Genomic DNA, 22118 nt, shown 5'->3' with positions numbered 1-22118 from the left:
AATAATTGTTGTATTGTCCAAACAAGGCAGAAACGTATCTCCCGTCTGTGACAACACCCACAGATTTATCTGACTTCCTGTCACACAAGTTACAAACAAACAATAAGACAATAACGTTACTCTGCGTGAAACACCTGTGGTATTTTGACTAAGGGCCCTTTCAGACGTGCGGACCGTTTTTCATCCATCCGTTTGCGGATGAAAAAGGGACATACATTGGTCCCTATGTGATTGCGGAATGTCAGCGGATAAACATCCGCTGACACTCGTAATCGTCCACCTCCGCAAACATCCGATTTTGCAGACGGAAGAATGTCCTATTTTTTCTTCCGTCTGCGGATCGGATCGGATGAACACCGACACACAGTCCGTGTTCATCCGATCCCCCCATAGGGGAGAGCGGAGAAAAGACAGGGCGGTCTCTGTACAGCGTCCAGAGACCGCCCTGTCATCCGCCGGCTCAGCAGGGATATACGGAGCGATCCCCGCTGAGCTTACGGACACATGGAGGCGGATCATTACTGATCCGCCCCGTGTGAAAGGGCCCTAACAGTAATTAACAGAACTGAACTGCATTTACCTAGCAACAGTATATAAAGACAGTCCTAACTTGCTATAACAGTCCCAGTCACTGGCCAGTGAATGATAAAAAAAATGTTGGCTGGCAAAGTTGGGGCCCTTGAAGAAAGCACAACAGTTCCCAGCAGACAATAAATGAACTTGTACGATGTTAGTCTCTAACCAGACCAAGGCCACCCCTTCTGGGTCTCTGGACACATGCTTTGATTAAAAGTAAAAGTCAAGTTCAAGGCAGACAGGAAAAAAAGTTGCTGTGATCCCTCTCTTTCTGCTGAGACAGTTACTCTTTTACTTCCTTAAAAATGATGGGAGTGCTCTCTAGCACAGTCTTTGTAATCCAAAGGGGTGCTTCGTCACATATGGCTACCCATCACATTTAGCTACCTGCTGGAGTGCGCATGCGCGATGCCGCCATATGCGTTTCAACACTTTTACAAATGTGATGGGTAGCCAAATGTGACAAAGAATATAGCTAGAGAATTTAGCTGAAAGGAATTTGTGAACATTTAAGTAATTGCTTTTCGAAGAGAATTTAGCATTTGTAAAAGTGTTGGAACGCTTATGGGCGTCGCGCATGCGCACTCCAGCGGGTAGCCAAATGTGATGGGTAACCATATGTGACGAAACAGGGGCAATAATAGCCAGCGGTCCTCCCTGATGGTCAGGGGTCTGCTGATAATCACAGTCACTTGCCGCATCCTGCAAGAGACACAATCATTGAGATCCAGGTCCCTTCAGGCTAGGTTCACACCTAAGCGAATTGAGTGCGGTTTCAACCGCATCCAAATCGCAGGACATTTTAAAATACATTGTTTTCAATGAGGCTGGTTCACATATGTGCGATGCATCCGCACTGCGCATTGCCTCCAAACCGTGTGCGGTTTTTATGTCTTGCGGTGCGGCTCAGGTGCGAATTCAGTCCCATTATCTTCTATGGGTACGCATCTAAATCGCAGGTGTGTTGCGGTTTGAACGGAAGTTTTTTTTTCTCCTCCACCACCTCCCCCTTTTCCTAGTTCCTCCTCTGTCTGTTTCATGCTGCTGAGGTGAGTAGCCATGTCCAAAAAACGGAGCAAAAAAGTCACTGCTAAGGTGAAGGACTGTGTGGATTCCGAGGAGCTTATCCGCCTTGTCAGGGAGAACCCACAAATCTATGACACCCGGCATCCTAAATATAAGGACAATGTATTGAAAAAAACTACCTGGGTTGAAATTACCAAAAGCCTTTTGCCAGAGTGGAGCATGTGCTCATCCCAAGTTCAAGCTGACAAAGGTAAGTTTGTTTTATTTTTTCATTCCCTAACTTATTAAATTATAATTCTAAGTAGACCCCAATAACTACAGTGCATACCGCACACAAATCCAGAGCAGGCCTTTATCCAAGCATGCATTCTGTGTGGACATGTAAAGTCTGCTAACCCATACCATGCCACATGTTTTATATCTTGGCATGGTGTTCCTAATGCACCCTGTCCCCGTGTTGCTGGTGGCACGTGACTCATTCCCACACCCTTGGTCATTGTTTGTATGAGTCTGCGTGTGTCTATCACCAAAATATGTAAACTCACTTTACCAAGTATGTTTGCAGATCCTTGGGGGAGTGACTATCTGTATTTGTCATCCTATTATGACGTTATTGGCCATGGTGGTCTTACAAAGACATCATCCTCTGTACAATGACACCCAGCAGAACACACATAACAGTATCACCAAGCCAATTTGTGGTGTTTTTGTCCAATTGCAGGTAGAGAATCACTTCGGAGTCCTTAATATGCTGCCAAAAGATAACTTTAATCTTTTTTTTTCAAGATGCATTCAAATTACACATAGTGACATTTTTAGCTTAGTATTTTAGGTTTTAATATTTAAAGGGCCATATATTTTAATGACAACACCACATTTTTTTTTTTTAAATTGCCTGCATCTGCCAAGGTAACTCGCCAGCTGGCGATAGAAAGTAATTAAGAAATTGATCTCGAATCAATTTCCCACTGCTAGTGCCCCTAGTCAAACTCCACTGTGCCGCCTCCATATTATGCATCATGGAATCCTCATAATCAATTCCATCACGTTCTCGCACATAGTTGTGCAGTGCACACGCAGTTTTCACAGCAGAGACAGCATGCTCCAAACTGAGATTGATGGCGGTGTGCAATATTCTCCATTTATTGGCAAGAATTCCAAATGCACACTCTACTACTCGACGTGCCCTAGTGAGCCGATAATTAAATATTCTTTTATCATTGCTCAGCGCTCTACTTGAGAATGGTCGAAGAAGATTTTTACCAAGGGCAAACGCTTCGTCCCCTACAAAAACAAATGGGAGGGCTGGCTCATTTGTTCCGGGCAAGGAGGAATCGTTTGGTAAATCCAGACTATTCGCCCTTATCATTCTCCCAAATGTGGAATGATTAAATACACCAGAATCAGAGCTGCTACCATAAGCACCCACATCAATATAAATGAAATTATATTTGGCATCTACCACTGCCATTAATACAAACGAAAAATATTTTTTATAATTAAAAAACTGACTCCCACTATCAAATGGCCTCAGGATGCGTATGTGCTTGCCATCGATGGCTCCCACACAGTTTGGAAAATTACATCTCTCCCAGAATTCATCTGATATCTTCAACCAATCTTCTTTTGTAGGCTTTTTGAAGACCAATGGTTTTAGTACATTCCATATAACAAGGCATGTTTCATGTACAATGCCAGATATAGTTGATTTTCCAACCTTAAACTCATAGTGGAGACTTCCAAATGAATTTCCTGTAGCTAGGTACCTTGAACAAATAAGAAATATTAAATAATTATTATCTTCTCTTTTTTACAGTGGTATACATCAAGAATCGTTGGCGAAGCATGCGTGATGCCTTCAAGAAATACAACAAACATCTAAGAGAAGTGAGGAGTGGCTCGGGGGCACCAGCTAGAGTACCCTATATGTATGCAGAGGACCTTGCCTTCTTGAAACCACTCATAGAGATGAGAGAGTAAGTTATCCTCTACATCATCTATGTATCGTGACTATATATTTAGCATTAGTAATGTTTCTATTTTTTAATAAAAACAGGACCGAAGCAAGTTGGGACGAACAGGATGTCCTGGAGGATCAACCAGAGAGCCAATCTGAGGCCCAATCCGTGCCAGCAGTTTGCATTGATCCAAATGAGGAAATACCTGAAATGCCACTTGGGTCAGATCTATGGGTCACAAACCCAGAGACTGACTCTGGATTGCCTGAGCCTATGCCTGGACCCTCCTCAGCTCCAACAACCATTGCGCGGCCTGCCAAAGTGGCACGTAAGCGAACGCCAGTATCGCAGATGGACATAAGCGAGCGTCTTCTAGAGATGTTACAACAAATGGCTGGAAAGGTGGATGCTTTCTTATGTCCAGCTACAATACTGGCGCTTAATTTTGTACCATTGATCAAAAAAGTTGTACCTGAGAGATATTTAGAAATGCGAACCACAGTAGAACACGTTCTGCAGTCATTTACAGTGCCAAGCGAGCAACATACATTGGAAAGGCCATATGTAACTAAAGAAACAACACAGATACACTTACCAATGTCAGGCCAGTACCCAGACCCAGGAAACCAACCTTACCCCTATGTTCCTCCATCCTACACTTCAAGCTTTCAGGAGCCAACTTCAATATATGAGGTACAACAGAGGCGAACTCCATATCCCATCCCATCCACATTCCCTTCAATTATGCCACAAACACAAATGCAGGGGATGTATGTGCCACAGCACCATGGGCCTCAGACACATGGGCCTCAGACACATGGGCCTCAGACACATGGGCCTCAGACACATGGGCCTCAGACACATGGGCCTCAGACACATGGGCCTCAGACACATGGGCCTCAGACACATGGGCCACAGCACCATGTGCCACAGCACCATGTGCCACAGCACCATGTGCCTCAGCACCATGTGCCTCAGCAACATGGCCCACAGCACCATGTGCCTCAGCACCATGTGCCTCAGCAACATGGCCCACAGCAACATGGCCCACAGCAACATGGCCCACAGCAACATGGCCCACAGCACCATGTGCCACAGCACCATGTCGAGTCTAGCCATGCTTCAAGCACCGAGATTGATGAATCTACCTCAGCAAGTCAATACTCCTCAGACACACCATTATTTCCCAAAACATATCAACATCTCTAAAGTTTACGTTATGCCCACAGTAAACAAGCATGTGTGCATATTTTGAATCAAAGTTTAATCCAGAGGAAAACTTGAAGGCAAAGTTTATATTTTTTATATTAGTCCAAGCAAAAATATGTTGTCTATTTCTTTATTTTTGTGAAAGAAGTAAAAAATAAATATATTTTTGGGCATCTTATGTCTGGTTGTTCATTTATAAGTACAGATGTTGGATAGTTGAAACCAAAAATGAATACATGCTTCAACATCAATTTGAAAATGCACATAGGTGTGGAAAAGTACCTTAATGTGATTAATAATCTTTGTGCAGGCTGGATGCTTGCTCTGAAGCATGTGTTCTGGCGCTCCAAACTATGGTACGTTAGTCCTAACAATTCATCAAAACTTCAAACAAAAATAAAATTTTTAATTATAAATTTAATATGGAACAATGGAGAAAGAAAATGTTTTGCAAAATTAAATAAATAATCACCTGGTTATTGACATGCGTGTATAATTAAAAAACTTGTCCTCATGCCCACGGAGATCTTCATATAATATAATGAACTGCCCTCTTTCATCCCTATTTGCAATGATAGGATGAACCCAGTATCTTCTTCTTCTACTCCTCCTTCTCCTCCTTTCAACTTCCATCAAGATTGCTGCTGTTGCAGCAACAACTGTAGGCATGATCATGGGCAGGGCAGCACACATTTCTTAGGAAATCCAAATCCTATTCCACACTATACTGAATGCTCGTGAAAAAGGAAGAGTTCAAGAAAGGTCACTCCCTTTTATTACCTACATCATCACACAGCTAACAATGATTGGCCCTCACCAAAAACGCAGCTCAAGTAATTATTTTTTATAAATCGCACCCGATCCGCAGCTAAACCGCAGTTGATCCGCAGAACACCCTCTAGAGAAATTCGCAACGGGAACGCAACTCAAAAACGCAACGCACTAGTGTGATTCCGGCCTCACACATCACATTACACAGAGTATGATGGCAGCAGCAGTCACTTATGGGCACTCTTCTCCTGGACAGCACAGCATCAGACAGCTCTAGCAAACTCGATTCAGACCCAGCAAAGATGGCTTCCCCCAGCACTGGAAACACTCTACACACAAGAATTTCAAAGTCGTCGCTTTAAAGATGGCTGCCACACTGCTCCATTAATGAATATTCAATTTAACAGTCTTTGTAATCCAAAGGGACACTGAATCATCCCCAAATAAACGAGAGTTAAAGTGTATGTAAACCCTCACCTTGTAAAACAACCCATTCAGTTTAAAATAGAAATGAAAGGCAAAACATTTGTGTATAGATATAAAAAAAATACCCTTTTTCCCAGAAGTGATCACATTTCCTCTGTTCTCAGCTGTGTAAGAACTGGAGGAGGAGAAGCAACAGCACGCTGATCTTCCCAGTGAATGGTTGTGCATTTCAGGACAAGTCTGATCATTGGAGGAGAGTACACTGAGTTCCCAGAACTGACCACGATGTGTTCTCCAGCTTAGTGTGGTCGGTTTTTAATAGGAAAGCAAAGGGAATGGCAGGAATACCAGAGATTTCACACATGAGGAAGCAATACAAAGAGAACAGGATACTTTCTCATACAAATAAATGACACAGCAGGCACTTATCAGGAATATGAAATGTTGGGGTAACAAACGCTTTAAGGCAAACCCACTTGGTCTATTTCACAGAACCAGGAAACAACAAAAGTCAGTGGCCAAGAGGCCTTTCACCACAGTAGACATTCTCTGAACTGAAATGCAAATAAAATCTTATGGGAACATGGCTGTCAAACGACGTCCCCTTACTGTGGCCCTTTCTTTTGCCCATGCAGTGCAAAGTAAAAGAGTCACTTTGTTTTTCTTTGTCCCAGCAACATACTGTATATTCAACTTTCTTCATTTCTGCAAATGAAAACAAAGTCCTGAGTAAGCCCAAACCAACTTATCACACAGGGCTATTCATTTTGTTCCATTGAGTCACATGCTCACTTATTCCCAGAAGTGCCGGGTATTTCACTTTGCTCTTGGTGAATGAATGGAGTGGTGGGAAAACACAGGAAAGGTGAGTATAAACTGTTGGGGAAAGGGGGAGTTAAAGGGTCACTAAAGGATTTTGTTTATTTTTTTGCTGAAATTACTGTTTACAGGGTATAGAGACATAATAGTTAACTGATTCCTTTTAAAAATGATTAAAAATAGATAAAAATCATATAATGTACCTACAGTTTAGTTTCGTTTTTGCTGTTGTTTCCTGGTTCGCTGATGTACAGAGAGCTAATAGAGGGCAGTGATACTTTGTCTAAAATTGCTCTGCACCAATCCTGTTTCATTTTACACACAGTAATCACACCTCCTTGTTTAGTCACTACCGTGAGAAATCTCCCAGTACTGTGGTGATCAGGAAACAGACAACCAGGAAGTGTCCAGAACAGAGAGGATTTACAGCAACATCAAAGCAAAAACGAACAATGAGGACATGAAACCAGGACTGCAGTAAGGTAAAGAAAGCTATTTAGCTAAAAAAAAATGTTTCCTTTAGTGATCCTTTAAGTGACCATGTATGGACAAAGAACAGAGTCACTTTAACACTTAACTGCCCTCAACAAAACTTAAGACTAAGGCCGCGTACAGACGACCAAACATGTACGATGAAACCTGTCCGCCGGACCGTTTTCACCGTACATGTCTGCCCGGGGATTTCTGTATGGTGGCTGTACTCACCATCATACAGAAATCCGCGCGACGATGACGCGGCAACGTGGGCGGCCCTGCCAGTTCAATGCTTCCACGCATGCGTCGAAGTCATTCGACGCATGCGAGGGATGGCGGGCGCTCGGACATGTACGGTAGGTCTGTACAGACGACCGAACATGTCCGAGAGGACAGGATTCCAGCGGGCTGTTTTAAAACAAGTCCAGAAATATTTGCCCGCTGGAAAAAGGCCCGGCGGGCAAATGTTTGCTGGAATCCTGCACGCTTGGGCCTACACACGACCGAACATGTCTGCTGAAACTAGTCCGCTGACCAGTTTCAGCAGGCATGTTCGGTCGTGTGTACGGCCCATAAGGGGGTTATTTACAAAAGGCAAATCCACTTTGCACTACAAGTGCAAAATACGGGCTAGATTCACATAGAACCGCGTATCTTTGCGGCGGCGTAACATATCCGATTTACGTTATGCCTCCGCAACTTAGACGGGCAAGTGCTGTATTCTCAAAGCACTTGCTCCGTAAGTTGCGGCGGCGTAGCGTAAATCGGCCGGCCTAAGACCGCCTAATTCAAATTTGGATCAGGGGGGCGTGATTTCTGTAAATGTACTGTGACCCGACGTGATTGACGTTTTTCCCGAACGGCGCATGCGCCGTCTGTGGAATTTCCCAGTGTGCATTGCTCCAAAGTACGTCGCAAGGACGTCATTGGTTTTGACGTGAATGTAAATGACGTCCAGCATCATTCACGGACGGCTTACGCAAACGACATAACTTTTTCAAATTTCGACGCGGAAACGACGGCCATACTTAACATTGTTACGTAACGGGGTAACTATACGCCGGGAAATGCCTAACGTAAACGGCGTAACTTTACTGCGTCGGCCGGGCGTACGTTCGGGAATTCGCGTATCTAGCTAATTTGCATTCTCGATGCGGAATTTGACGGAAGCGCCACCTAGCAGCCAGCGTAAATTTGCAGTTACGATCCGACGGCGTAAGAGACTTACGCCTGTCGGATCTAACAGATATCTATGCGTAACTGATTCTAAGAATCAGGCGCATAGATACGACGGCGCAACGCAGAGATACGACGGCGTATCTAGAGATATGCCGTCATATCTCCACTGAGAATCTGGCCCTACAAGTGCAAAGTGCACTTGAAATTGCACTGAAAGTGCACTTGAAGGCGCAGTCACTGTATAGCTGAGGGAAACATACAAGGAAAATAAAAAACAGCATTTTAGCTTGCACATGATTGGATAATAAAATCAGCAGAGCATCCCCTCATTTCAGAACTTCCCCTCAGATCTACAGCGACTGCACTTCCAAGTGCACTTTCAGTGTAATTTCAAGTGCACTTTGCACAGTGGGTTTGCCTTTCGCAAATAACACCCAATGATTCAAAACACAAAGCCAAGTCAACCTGTCATTGGCTACAGCCAGGGATGGACTGGCCATTGGGACTACAGGGAGTTTCCCGGTGGGCCGATGGCTCAGTGGGCCGGCTTCAGTGACAGCGGACCGCCTCCCCCCTCCGCTCCTCTGTCTCTCCCTTCCCGCAGCGCTCACCTCCTCTCCCTCCCCGCAGCGCTCACCTGGGGGGACAAAGAAGCAGGGGGAGGACCAGAGGAGCAGGGGGACCGACAGAGGAGCATGGGGGAGGGGACAGACAGCTGACTCAACAGCTATGGCCTGGGAGTTTCTCACTTCTGCCTAATCTTGTCCCATAAGGGGGGGCACCAGACTGATTCTTTGCCCCGGGTACTGCCTATAAGAGTACCAGTACCAGCCATTCTACTCTAATAAAGTAGAATGGCTAGTGGCTAGTGAAGGGGGAGAGGGGGCTTGGGTGGCCAGGGGGGGGGGGGTGCGGGAGTTGTCCGGCCGCCATGGGAGAGACCTGTCAAAGTGGGCCAGTCTGGATGAAGTCCAGGGCCAAATTTTTGTCCCAGTCCAGCCCTGGCTACAGCAGAATAAAGTGAAGGTCCTGGAGTGGCCATCTCAGTCTCCTGACCTCAATATCATTGAGCCACTCTGGGGAGATATCAAATGTGCAGTTCATGCAAGACAGCTCAAAAATGAACAGGAACTGGAGCCTTTTTGCCAAGAGGAATGTGCAGCTTTACCTTCTGAGAAGATAAAGAGCCTCATCCACAAATACCACAGAAGACTTCAAGCTGTCATTGACGTCAAAGGGGGCAATACACTGTATTAAAGGATCACTAAAGGAATTTTTTTTTTTAGCTAAATAGCTTCCTTTACCTTACTGCAGTCCTGGTTTCATGTCCTCATTGTTCGTTTTTGCTTTGAAGTAGCTGTAATTCTGCTGTGATCTCCACACTTCCTGCTTGTCTGGCTCCTTATAACCATCATACTGGGAGCTTTTCACGGTGGTCTAAGCTGTCATTACTGCAGGGTTTGACAAATTTGCTTGGAATCTAGGAGCCAGCTAAAAAAGTTAGGAGCCAGAAAACGCACCCCGTCCCGACGAGCTTGCGCGCAGAAGGGAACACATACGTGAGCAGCGCCCGCATATGTAAACGGTGTTCAAACCACACACGTGAGGTATCGCCGCGATTGGTAGAGCGAGAGAAATAATTCTAGCCCTAGACCTCCTCTGTAACTCAAAACATGCAACCTGTAGATTTTTTTAAACGTTGCCTATGAAGATTTTAAAGGGTAAAAGTTTGTCGGCATTCCACGAGCGGACGCAATTTTGAAGCGTGACATGTTGGGTATCAATTTACTCGGCGTAACATTATCTTTCATAATATTTTAAAAAAATGGGGATAACTTTACTGTTGTCTTATTTTTTAATTAAAAAATGCGAAATTTTTTCCCAAAAAAGTGCGCTTGTAAGACCGCTGCGCAAATACGGCGTGACAGAAAGTATTGCAACGATCGCCATTTTATTCTCTAGGGTGTTAGGATAAAATATATATATAATGTTTGGGGGTTCTAATTAGAGGGAAGAAGATGGCAGTGAAAATAGTGAAAAATTACATTAGAATTGCTGTTTAACTTGTAATGCTTAACTTGTAATACCAACGGCCACCACCAGATGGCGCCAGCTCACATCTGGTGGTAATAACTTGTAATACCAACGGCTCACCACCAGATGGTGCCAGCGCACAAAAAAAAACTTTTTTTTCCCCACCTTCCAAGCTAGTCGCCAAGACACTATTTCTAGTCGCCATGGCGACCTGGCGCCTGGGATTTGTCGAGCCCTGCATTACTGTGTGTCTAAAACTCCTCAGAACCAATCAGATTCATTTTAAAAACAAAACACTGCCCTGGATTTGTTTGTTTTTGTTCTGTGGGTCTCTTTACTTCACAGAAACATGAAACCAGTTTAAAACCGAAAGTGAAACTAGAGGCACGTTATATGATTGAATTTAATCTATTTTTAATCATTTTTTAAAAGGAATCAGTTAACTTTTATGTCTCTATACCCTGTAAACAGTCATTTCAGCAAAAAAAATAAATTCCTTTAGTGACCCTTTAAGAACTGGGGTATGTAAACTTTTGATCAGGGTTATTTGGGTTGTTTCTGTTGCCATTATGATTTAAAAAGAGTAAACACAGTTGATTGATAGTGAATGGGTTCAGCTTAACATTAATCATGAGTGAAAGAAAAGTTTTTGTGTTATCATTCATATTCTCTGAAAAATGGCCAAGAAATCTTAAATTCTGCTAGGGTATGTAAACTTATGAGCACAACTGTATATATATCTATATAGATCTATATATATATATATAGAGAGAGACAGATATATATATATTTATATATATATATATATATATATATATATATATATATATATATATATATATACACATAGGGCCAGATTCACGTAGAATCGCAGCGGCGTAACGTATCCTAGATACGTTACACCGCCGCAATTTTTCATCGCAAGTGCCTGATTCACCAAGCACTTGCGATGAAAACCTACGCCCGCGGTCTCCGGCGCAAGGTGGGCCAATTCAAATGGGCGTGTGCCATTTAAATTAGGCACACTCCCGCGCCGGACCTACTGTGCATGCTCCATTTCCTAACTCCCGCCGTGCTTTGCGCGCCGTGACGTAATTTTTTTGAACGGCGACGCGCGTAGCGTACTTCCGTATTCCCGGACGGCTTATGCAAACTACGTTGATTTTTAAATCTCGACGCGGGAACGACGGCCATACTTTAGACAGCAATACACTTGCTGACTAAAGTTAAGGCACCAAAAAAAAAGTGTAACTTTGCGACGGGAAACTAGACTAGCGCCGACGTAGCGAACGCGAAAAACCGTTGTGGATCCGACGTAACTCCTAATTTGCATACCCGACGCTGGTTTACGACGCGAACTCCCCCCCAGCGGTGGCCGCGGTACTGCATCCTAAGATCCGACAGTGTAAAACAATTACAGCTGTCAGATCTTAGGGATATCTATGCGTAACTGGTTCTATGAATCAGTCGCATAGATAGAAACGTTGTATCTCATTTGTGAATCTGGCCCATAGTGCCTTGAAAAAGTATTCATACCCCTTGAAATTTTCCACATTTTGTCATGTTACAACCAAAACCATGTCAGATTGTATGGAGAGCGTCTGTGAACAGCAATTTTCAAGTCTTGCCACAGATTCTTAGGTCTGGACTTTGACTGGGCCATTCTAACACATGTATATGCTTTGATCTAAACCATTCCATTGTAGCTCTGGCTGTATGTTTAGGGTCGTTGTCCTACTGGAAGGTGAACCTCTGCCCCAGTCTAAAGTCTTTTACAGACTCTAAGGCCGCGTACACACGGTCGGTCCAAACCGATGAGAATGGTCCGACGGACCGTTTTCATCGGTTCACCGCTGAAGTGGCCTGACGGTCTGATGTGCGTACACACCATCAGTTCAAAATCCGATCGGGTCAGAACGCGGTGACGTAAAACACACAACGTGCTGAAAAAAAAACGAAGCTCAATGCTTCCAAGCATGCGTCGACTTGATTCTGAGCATGCGCGGGTATTGAACCGATGCTTTTGTGTACTAACCATCGGTTTGGACCTATCGGTCAGCGGTCCATCGGTTCGATTTTAAGGCAAGTTCTAACATTTTTGTCCGAAGGACAACAGACCGATGGGCCGTACACACGGACAGTTTGGATCAGTTTGGACCAACCGTGTGTACGCGGCCTAACAGGTTTTCTTGTAAGATTGCCCCGTATTTGGCTCCATCCATCTTTCCATCAACTCTGACCAGCTTCCCTGTCCCTGCTGAAGAAATGCATCTCCACAACATGATGCTGCCACCACCATGTTTCACGGTGGGGAGGGTGTGTTCAGGGTGATGTGCAGTGTTAGTTTTCTGCCACACATAGCATTTTGCTTTTAGGAAAATAGTTACATTTTGGTCTCATCTGACCAGAGCACCTTCTTCCACATGTTTTTTTTTTTGTTTTAACTCAAGTAGTTTTTATTGAAACAAAAGAAAAAGGCACTTCCAATACATATACTGTATATCAGGATACAGTCCATATAGACAATAGAAACAATGTACAAAGGCTAAGAGCGTTCACATCATCTGTATACTTTGTCTTATATAAATTTACAGTGCAACCTCAGAAAGAACAGTACAAACAATAATAGTGCATTCTTTTCTTCTCCTGGAATAATACACCATGCCCATGTACACACAACAATAAAAGTAACTTGGTCGTAGAATATTAATATGTCTTGAGCAGTGGCATTGCTGGGGGAGGCGGGGGGTGTGGTCCGCACCCGGGTGACACCCACCAGAGGGGTGACACCCATTGGTAGCGACACCGTTAACACTGCATGCTGCCCTACACTGTGATCTGTACCTCTCAGATCTCTCAGCGGAGTGGACTGAAGCCCGCCCCCAACTCCTCCCTGTTTACATCCACACAGGAGGAGGAGCCAGAGGGACACACATCACTGTGAGTGTTTATATCCATCTGCGCTGCACTGACTGAGGTCTGTACACTTCCTTAATTATTATGTAGATGGGCATGTACAGGGGGGCGCTATACTAAGGGGGGTATGCACTGAGGGAGGTCTATACTAATGGGGGGGTCTATACGTACCAATATGCGCCAGCCATCTTTAAAACACGACTTACTAAACAACCTGTGGGTGAGAGATATAATTACACAAGTATGGGGACATTTGTCATAAATCAGTTAAAACAAATTCACAACCAGGGCTGGACTGGGACAAAAATTTGACCCTGGACTTCATCCAGACTGGCCCACTTTGACAGGTCTCTCCCATGGCGGCCGGACAACTCCCGCACCCCCCCCCCTCGGCCACCCAAGCCCCCTCATCCCCCTTCACTAGCCATTCCACTTTATTAGAGTAGAACGGCTGGTACTGGTACTCTTATAGGCAGTACCAGTGGGGAAGCTAGACATTATTTCACCCGGGGCAAAGAATCAGTTCGGTGCCCCCCCTTATGGGACAAGATTAGGCAGAAGTGAGAAACTCACCCAGGCCATAGCTGTTGAGTCAGCTGTCTGTCCCCTTCCCCATGCTCCTCTGTTGTCCCCCCTGCTCCTCCCCCTGCTTCTCTGCTCCCCCCAGTTGAGCGCTGCGGGAGGGAGAGGAGGTGAGCGCTGCGGGAAGGGAGAGACAAAGGAGCGGAGGGGGGCGGCGGTCTGCTGTCACTGAACCCGGCCCACTGAGCCATCGGCCCACCGGGAAACTCCCTGTAGTCCCAATGGCCAGTCCATCCCTGTCCACAACTGATACACTGGCTGTGCAGTAGTGGGGATCTGAACATCAGCAACTCCTGCAAGGGTAGTGCTACATATATGTATAGAGGGGTGTAAATAAAGGCCTGCAGAACACCCACTCAGCGCCAAATCAAACCCACAGATCCCTACGCAGCACCAACCGAGACAAGAATGGTAAAATGTTTTTCAATACACAACCATTGAGCAGCCGTTTAAAAAATTAAAAGGAAAATTAAAACACAGTATAAGAATAAAACAGTTCAGTCTCTGTAGTATTAAAATACACAAAACAGCGCTAAAAAATCAAAAATGATAGACTCGTGGTAAAAACCACTGAATAAAGAAAGTCTTAGATGTAGTCAAGGTGATGTAAACAATCCAAAGTGCTGAATGGTGTCTCAGTAGTAGTAATCCTAGCATGCACCTTCCACCAGGGAAAACAATGATCTCAATCCACCACGTGATGCACTCTCCCCAAGGGGGTTAAACTCACCAGAAAACTGAAAAATCAGAGCCTTAGGTAAGCGAATACATCAGCCACTTTGTCACGGATCATCACCAGCAGGGCGGGGACAGCAGGCACAGGAGCTCCACACAAAGTCATTAAATCAAGGAACAGCAATATAGTGTAATCCTGTTTATTAACCACTTGATTACTGGGCATGTAAACCCCCTTAATAACCAGACCAATTTTCAGCTTTCGGTGCTCTCACAATTTCATACAACACTGTACCCAAATGAAATTTTCGTCCTTTTTTTCACACAAATAGAGCTTTCTTTTGGTGGTATTTAATCACTGTTGGGTTTTTTATTTTTTGCACTATAAGAGAAAAAAGACTGAAAACTCTGTAAAAAAAAAAAATTTTTCTTTGTTTCTGTTATAAAATTTAGCAGATTTAGTATTTTTTTCTTCATTCTTTTGCATAAATGTGAAAGATGAAGTTACGCCGAGTAAATAGATACCCAACATGTCACCCTTCAAAATTGCACACGCTCGTGGAATGGCGCCAAACTTCACTACTTAAAAATCCCCATAGGCGACGTTGCAGGGTATTGTAGAGTATTGTGGGGTATTGCAGAGTAATGTGGGGTATTGCAGAGTAGTGTGGGGTATTGCAAAGTATTGCACAGTATAGGTGTGTAGTATTGCACAGTATGGGGCAGGGATGGCTGAGCAGGGATGGATGAATGAATGAATGACTTGTATAGCGCAACTCATGCGAACTGAATCGCCTCTGGGCGTTTTTTTCCAGCCAGAGTCTGCTTGGCTGGTGCGGTCATTTTACCCCGTAGGATCATGACACGCTTGGGACACACAGTCATACACACAGATAAACATATATATACTGGGCCAATTTGGACAAGATCCAATTTTTACCTACCAGCATGTCTTTGGAGTGTGGGAGGAAACCGGAGTACCCGGAAGAAACCCACGCATGCACAGGGAGAACATGCAAACTCCAGGCAGATGGTGTCGTGGTCGGGATTGGAACCAGCGACCCTTTTGCTGCTAGGCGAAAGTGCTACTCACTGCACCACTGTGCTGCCCTGTGCTGGATGGCTGGCTGGATCTGTGACTGCATGTGTCACAGATCCAGCCCACACAGCACTCGTGCTGCATCTGCTCTCTCCCCCCCCCCCCTCTCCTCTCACACTGTACTGTTCGGTACAGAGAGGGGAGGGAGGAACCGGCGTCATCACATGACGCCGGTTTGTTTACAAGTGATCGCTCCGTCATTGGATCCGTCATGCGGTGGTCACGGACATTCCTGTGTGCGCGCCCCAGAGGGCACGCGGGAGCGCGATTCTGGGAGGACGTCCATGGATGTCCTCCCAGAGTTAAGCAACTGCCTTGTAGACGTATATTGTCTATAGGGCGGTTGTTAACTGGTTAATCCAAAGTAGCCCATACACTGAAAGCCCCCTTAAACCTATCTACGTACATCAAATCACAATAAAATGAGCATAAAAGTGCTACATATATGTTACAATATTTTAAATAAAAGGAAAAATATTAGGCATAATTGAGTTCACCAGCATAATTAAGCTCATGACTATTAATCTATAATTTTCTGATCATTTATCACCCTCTAGTGGACAGTTGTATTGCTTACAACAAGATGTGCTTCAGAGATATTCATGTAAATAAAGTGTGTGTGGGGAGGGGTGTGGGGAGGGTGGGTGTCTGTAGTGTATAGGGGAATATTTTGTTTTACATCAGATAAATGAGTAAGAGGACCAAAGGATCCATTTACAAATTCACCAGGAACAAGAGTAGAATAGGGTTGCCACCTTTACTTGATGCCAAACCTGAACACTTTAGAGCAGGGATCCTCAAACTACGGCCCTCCAGCTGTTACGGAACTACACTTCCCATGCACTTCCCATTCACCCCAGCAGTCTTAATGGCCAATATATACAGTGCCTTGAAAAAGTATTCATACCCCTTGAAATTTTCCACATTTTGTCATGTTACAACCAAAAATAAAATATTCCTTCGACAACACAATTATGTGCCACTTTGTGCTGGTCTAGCACACAAAACCCCAATAAAATACATTTATGAAAATTTCAAGAGGTTATGAATACTTTTTCAAGACACTGTATGCTCTCCGGGTAACCGCCCTAAAGGAATCCCAAACCAGTTGGGGGGTTCCAGTTTGGTCAGCCAATAGGCAGTCTGTTTCTCTGTTATTAACGGCTCAACTGTGGACTCCGTCACCCAAGCAGGATGAAGGCACCAGGCGAGGGCATCGGGTTTCAGACAGTTGCAACACTCTTTGAAGAGGAGTTTAAATTGCTCCCAGTGAGATATGTGGCATTTAGTATCCAAGGGAGAAGAGCTGCCCATATTCTTTAAACTTGCCTGAATTACTTGCTCCCAGCCGAGCTGTTGTCTAGTGTTGATCCTTTGTGTGTTTTACTTCACCCCCTCAATAGGTAGGGATATAGGGATTTATTGAAACAATCTTTATTACAGCTATGTTTGTGCATATGGAGGTGGAAGGATCAGCACAGTGCAAGCAATCCTAGCCTCTTTTGAGGTAAAAAAGAACAGCTATCAGTCTGGATAAACCCAAACTGTCCCACTGACTTTCCTAAATAAGGTATGGAATGTCATCCACGGTTGGATGACATTCCCTAACATAACAGCTGTGTTTCCTATAGAGACAGGAAGTCACCGCTCAAGGTTGAAGATGCAAATGATGAGCCTCTTCACTGGATCTAAAGCCACGGGTGCTGGCAATGCATATAGTAATGCAAAATAAAGGGGAATGTCTGGACAGCTGCACTCCAAAAATATTGCTTTTTATTGTAAAAATAGGATCACAGGATACATGCCACAGCAAACAGGATACAAGCTGACGCGTTTCACACTATAGCTTAGTGCTTAATCATAGCTATGATTAAGCACTAAGCTATAGAGTGAAATGGCGGGGGACCGGAGCGGTACACAGGGGAGCGGAGGACGGCGGGGGACAGGAGCTGAGCATGTCGGGGGACACAAGCGGAGCACGGTGGAGGACACAAGCAGTACATGGAGGGGGACCGGAGCAGAGCATGGCAGGGGACACGAGCAGAGCAGGGCGAGGGACACAAGCAGTACATGGAAGGGGATCGGACCAGAGCACAGCAGGGTACAGGAGCAGAGCATGGAGGAAGACTGGAGCAGTACATGGGGGACAGGAGCGGTACACGGAGGAGAACAGGAGTGGAGCACGGAGGGGGACCAGAGCAGTACATGGGGGACAGGAGCGGTACACGGAGGAGAACAGGAGTGGAGCACGGAGGGGGACCAGAGCAGTACATGGGGGACAGGAGAGGTACACGGCGGGGGACAGGAGCGGTACACAGCGGGGGATCGGAGCACTACTGACAAAGTATTACAAAGTATCAGATTAGGCATCGGAGCATTTGCCCGAGGACAAGTATCGGTATCGGGACAACCCTACTTCTAATCCCCCAAGAGAAGTACAGTGTTACTATGGCAACAATGAACTACTCTGCTGAAAGTATATAAATTAAAAAATAAGTAAAATTGAAAAAAATTGTATAAACTGAAAAAAAAATGAATAAATATATATTTATTTACCATACTGTCACCAGTCACTGCCACATCAGCCATGTACTGCACTGGTTATAGTATTTAAAAATATTGTAAAAAATAAATAAAATAATAATAATTCAATTTAAAAAAAAACTGTAAAAAAAAAATTACAACTTCAAAAACTAACCATGTATCTTACTAAATATCTTGCACTGTCTACTTTCCAAAAAGGGTTTATTTGGGGGGGGGGGGGTATTCGTACAGTCTTGGAATTTTAGGGCCTCAAGAAGCGAGATAAGCCATCAGTACTTCAGGATTGATACATTTTCAAATATATATACCATAGTTTGTAGACGCTATAACTTTCACACAAACCAATTACCGTGATATATACCTATTGGGATTTTTGTATTTATTTTTTTACCAGACATGTAGCAGAATACAATTTATGATGAAATTCGATTTTTTGGGGATATGTTATATGACAGCCGTGACCCGCTGCCCCACCGAGACAAGGTAAGTGCCGTGCATTTGATGGGCACCCACAGCCATACATCCCGCACCCCTCTCTTTTAAAAACCACCCACCGCCATACACTCTGCACCCCTCTCCTGTAAATACCACCCACCGCTATACACTCTGCACCCCTCTCCTGTAAATACCACCCACCGCCATACACTCTGCACCCCTCTCCTCTAAATACCACCCACCACCATAAACTGTGCACCCCTCTCCTGTAAATACCACCCACCGCCATACACTCCGCATCCCTCTCCTGTACATATCACCCAGCGCCATACACTTCACACCCCTCCCCTGTTCAAACCACCCACCGCCATACACTCTGCACCCCTCTTCTGTACATACCACCCACCACCATACACTCTGCACCCCTCTTCTGTACGTACCACCCACTGTCATACACTACGCACCCCTCTCCTGTAAATACCGCCCACCGCCACACACTCCGCACCCCTCTCTTACACATACCACCCACTGCCATAACCCTGCACCCCTCTTCTACACGTACCACCCACCACCATACACTCCACACTCCTCTCCTGTGCAAACCACCCACCGCCATACAATCCACACAGCTCTTCTGTACATACCACCCACCGCCATACACTCCACACCCCTCTCCTGTACATACTACTCACCATAATACACTCCACTCCCCTCTCCTGTACATACTACTCACCGCCATACACTTTGCACCCCTCTTGTACTTAAGTTTTTTTATCTCGAGAACGAAATGTGAGAAATAACGTATATATCATACAATCATTCCTCAAACACATACCACATACCACATATCATTTGAGGAAAATATGCTTATAAAATAGTTTACCGTTTGCCAAAAAAAAAATTTCCCCGGATTTCATTTAAAAAATCTGGTCACCTTATACTAAGTGGCAGCATCAAGGGGTTAATGTCTGGCAGGCACATGTGACCACGCCCACCCATCTCTTAGTAAATGCTTTCTTTGCAGTAAATTGATTTATGGAAATTGGAAGTTAAAAAGTTAAATCTCCTGCTAACAAACACTTTAGAATTCTGCTGTGTAGTAGACATGTGCACTATTTTGTTTCGGAATTTCGTTTTCATCTGAAAAATAAATGTATTTAGTTACTCCCGAAAATTAGTTTTCATTTTTTTGTTTCGTTAAATGCATTCATCCAAAAATTGGAATTAAGGTCGAATCTGTCATTGAAGGCTTATGGTGTCTGTCGAATGTTCTAAGAAGATTCGACGGAGCAGCTAAACTGTATGACGCCACAATCGTACATTTCCGGTCGAATGTTCCGCCTACAAGCTATAGAAGAATTTGAATGTTGTATGACACTAGTAATAATTATATTTATAAATTAATTATTACTAGTCAACCAACATTTGAATTCTTCTATAGCATATGGGCCGAGCATTTGTCCAGAAATGTACGATTGTGGCGTTGTACAGTTTAGCTGCTTGTCAAATTTTCTTAGAACTTTCGACAGACACCATAAGCCTTCAATGACAGATTTGTATGTTTTTCTCTGTTTCGTCGAATCTTTATCGTTCACATCGAATGGTCTACCCCAACACTGTCTCTATAATGTTGAATCTTTTCTCTCTATGACAAATCTTTCCTCTCTATGTAGAATAATATTGGATTAATAGAGTTAAGGTTAGGCACATTCAACCACAGGTTCGATAGACACAGATTGCTTTTTTTTCAGCGTCATGTCGAATCTCCTATCTATATCGAACTGTTGCAGCAACTAAAACGAAAATAAAGCATTTTTTTTGTTAAATCTTTCGGATTTCGGATTCTGCACGTTTGTTTTCGTTTGTTAAAACGATAATGAAAATTCCCGAAATTCGTACGAAAATGCATTCAGACGAAAACGAATGCACATGTCTACTGTGTAGTCAGAGCATTGTCCTCCTTTTTTGTCTCCAATGTTAGGCATGGCTATAAACATTTTTTTTTTTTTATCTAACTAAAGATTAAAAAAAAAACTTAGTTGCATTGGCCGGGAATCGAACCCGGGCCTCCCGCGTGGCAGGCGAGAATTCTACCACTGAACCACCAATGCTTTACATAGAAGTTTCAGCTACATTATGAAAGAATTCCTGTGTATTGGTGCATACGTTTTCAACTGCAGAACACACCCACAGAAAATTATGCAAAGAAGATTTCTCAGTCGCCCGGCTAGCTCAGTCGGTAGAGCATGAGACTCTTAATCTCAGGGTCGTGGGTTCGAGCCCCACGTTGGGCGCATATATTTTCGTTTCTCTCTTTACATTTTTTATTTTTAGCTGAAGGCGTTTTAATATTGAACAACATTAAAGTTTGTAAATTCTGCTCAAGACCATATCAAACTTAAACTGACCTGTATTCACTTTCCAAACATGAATGTAAAAAAATGTTACAGTGTACTAATGAAACAATTTTTTTTTAGTAGGTAAAATGTAAAATAGAAAAATAGTTATGCAAAACCTAAGCCCCCGTTCACACCGATGTGACTTGTCATGCCATTTGACAGTTCTAAAGCGCATGACAAGTCGCAACCCATTGCCAGCACTGGAATCGTTCTCATGTCACAGCGATTATGAAAAAGGTTCCTCCACTACTTTTTACAGATTTCCTTGCGACTTGCACAGACTTCTGTTAAGGATGTAGCAAGCTGCAATGAAATTGGCAGTGCAAATCGCACCAATGTGCATCATTGAAATATCGCTGAAGTAGCGCGATTTCAAAACCACACCAGTGTGAACCAGGGCTAAATTGACTTAACCACTTAAGGACCGGACCAATATGCTGCCAAATGACCCAAGGGGTTTTTACAATTCGGCACTGCGTCGCTTTAACAGACAATTGCGCGGTCGTGCGACGTGGCTTCCAAACAAAATTTGCGTCCTTTTCTTTCCACAAATAGAGCTTTCTTTTGGTGGTATTTGATCGCCTCTGCGATTTTTATTTTTTGCGCTATATACAAAAATAGAGCGACATTTTTGAAAAAAAATCTATATTTTTTACTTTTTGTTATAAGAAAAATCAAATAAACTAAATTTTAGTCAAACATTTAGGCCAAAATGTATTCAGCCACATGTCTTTAGTAAAAAAAATTGCAATAAAAAAAAATTAGCTACCTAGCGGCAACAGTGACACTAATACAGCGATCAGAAAAATGATCGCTTAGTGACACTGGCAATAGGGAGTGAAAGGGTTAACTAGGGCGGTGATCAAGGGGTTAAAACTTTATTAGGGGGGGTACGGGGGCTACCCTGAACCTAACACTAACTGCCTGTCACACTAAGGCCCCGTACACACGACCAAACATGTCTGCTGAAACTGGTCCGCGGGCCAGTTTCAGCAG

At 44.0% G+C, this 22118-nt stretch overlaps 1 protein-coding gene and 2 non-coding genes across 3 annotated transcripts; 1 reads left to right on the top strand and 2 right to left on the bottom strand.

Annotated features, from left to right (window-relative positions):
* Positions 1-2349: 2349 nt before the first annotated feature.
* Positions 2350-5678, bottom strand: LOC120936410 (protein ANTAGONIST OF LIKE HETEROCHROMATIN PROTEIN 1-like). Its single transcript, XM_040348717.1, has 3 exons — positions 5242-5678; positions 5052-5153; positions 2350-3368 (listed from the first exon to the last, which is right to left on the bottom strand). Exons 1-3 carry the CDS (start codon positions 5460-5462, stop codon positions 2489-2491), a joined length of 1203 nt encoding a protein of 400 aa, XP_040204651.1. The 5' UTR covers positions 5463-5678; the 3' UTR covers positions 2350-2488.
* A 15085-nt stretch (positions 5679-20763) lies between these two features.
* Positions 20764-20834, bottom strand: TRNAG-GCC. Its single transcript has one exon. It is a non-coding gene; the product is annotated as a tRNA-Gly (tRNA).
* A 110-nt stretch (positions 20835-20944) lies between these two features.
* On the top strand, positions 20945-21017 carry TRNAK-CUU. Its single transcript has one exon. It is a non-coding gene; the product is annotated as a tRNA-Lys (tRNA).
* Positions 21018-22118: the final 1101 nt, after the last annotated feature.

This window comes from Rana temporaria, chromosome 4 (assembly GCF_905171775.1).
Source record: "Rana temporaria chromosome 4, aRanTem1.1, whole genome shotgun sequence".
NCBI classification, from domain to species: Eukaryota; Metazoa; Chordata; class Amphibia; order Anura; family Ranidae; genus Rana; species Rana temporaria.
This window is presented reverse-complemented; position numbering and strand designations above follow the sequence as displayed.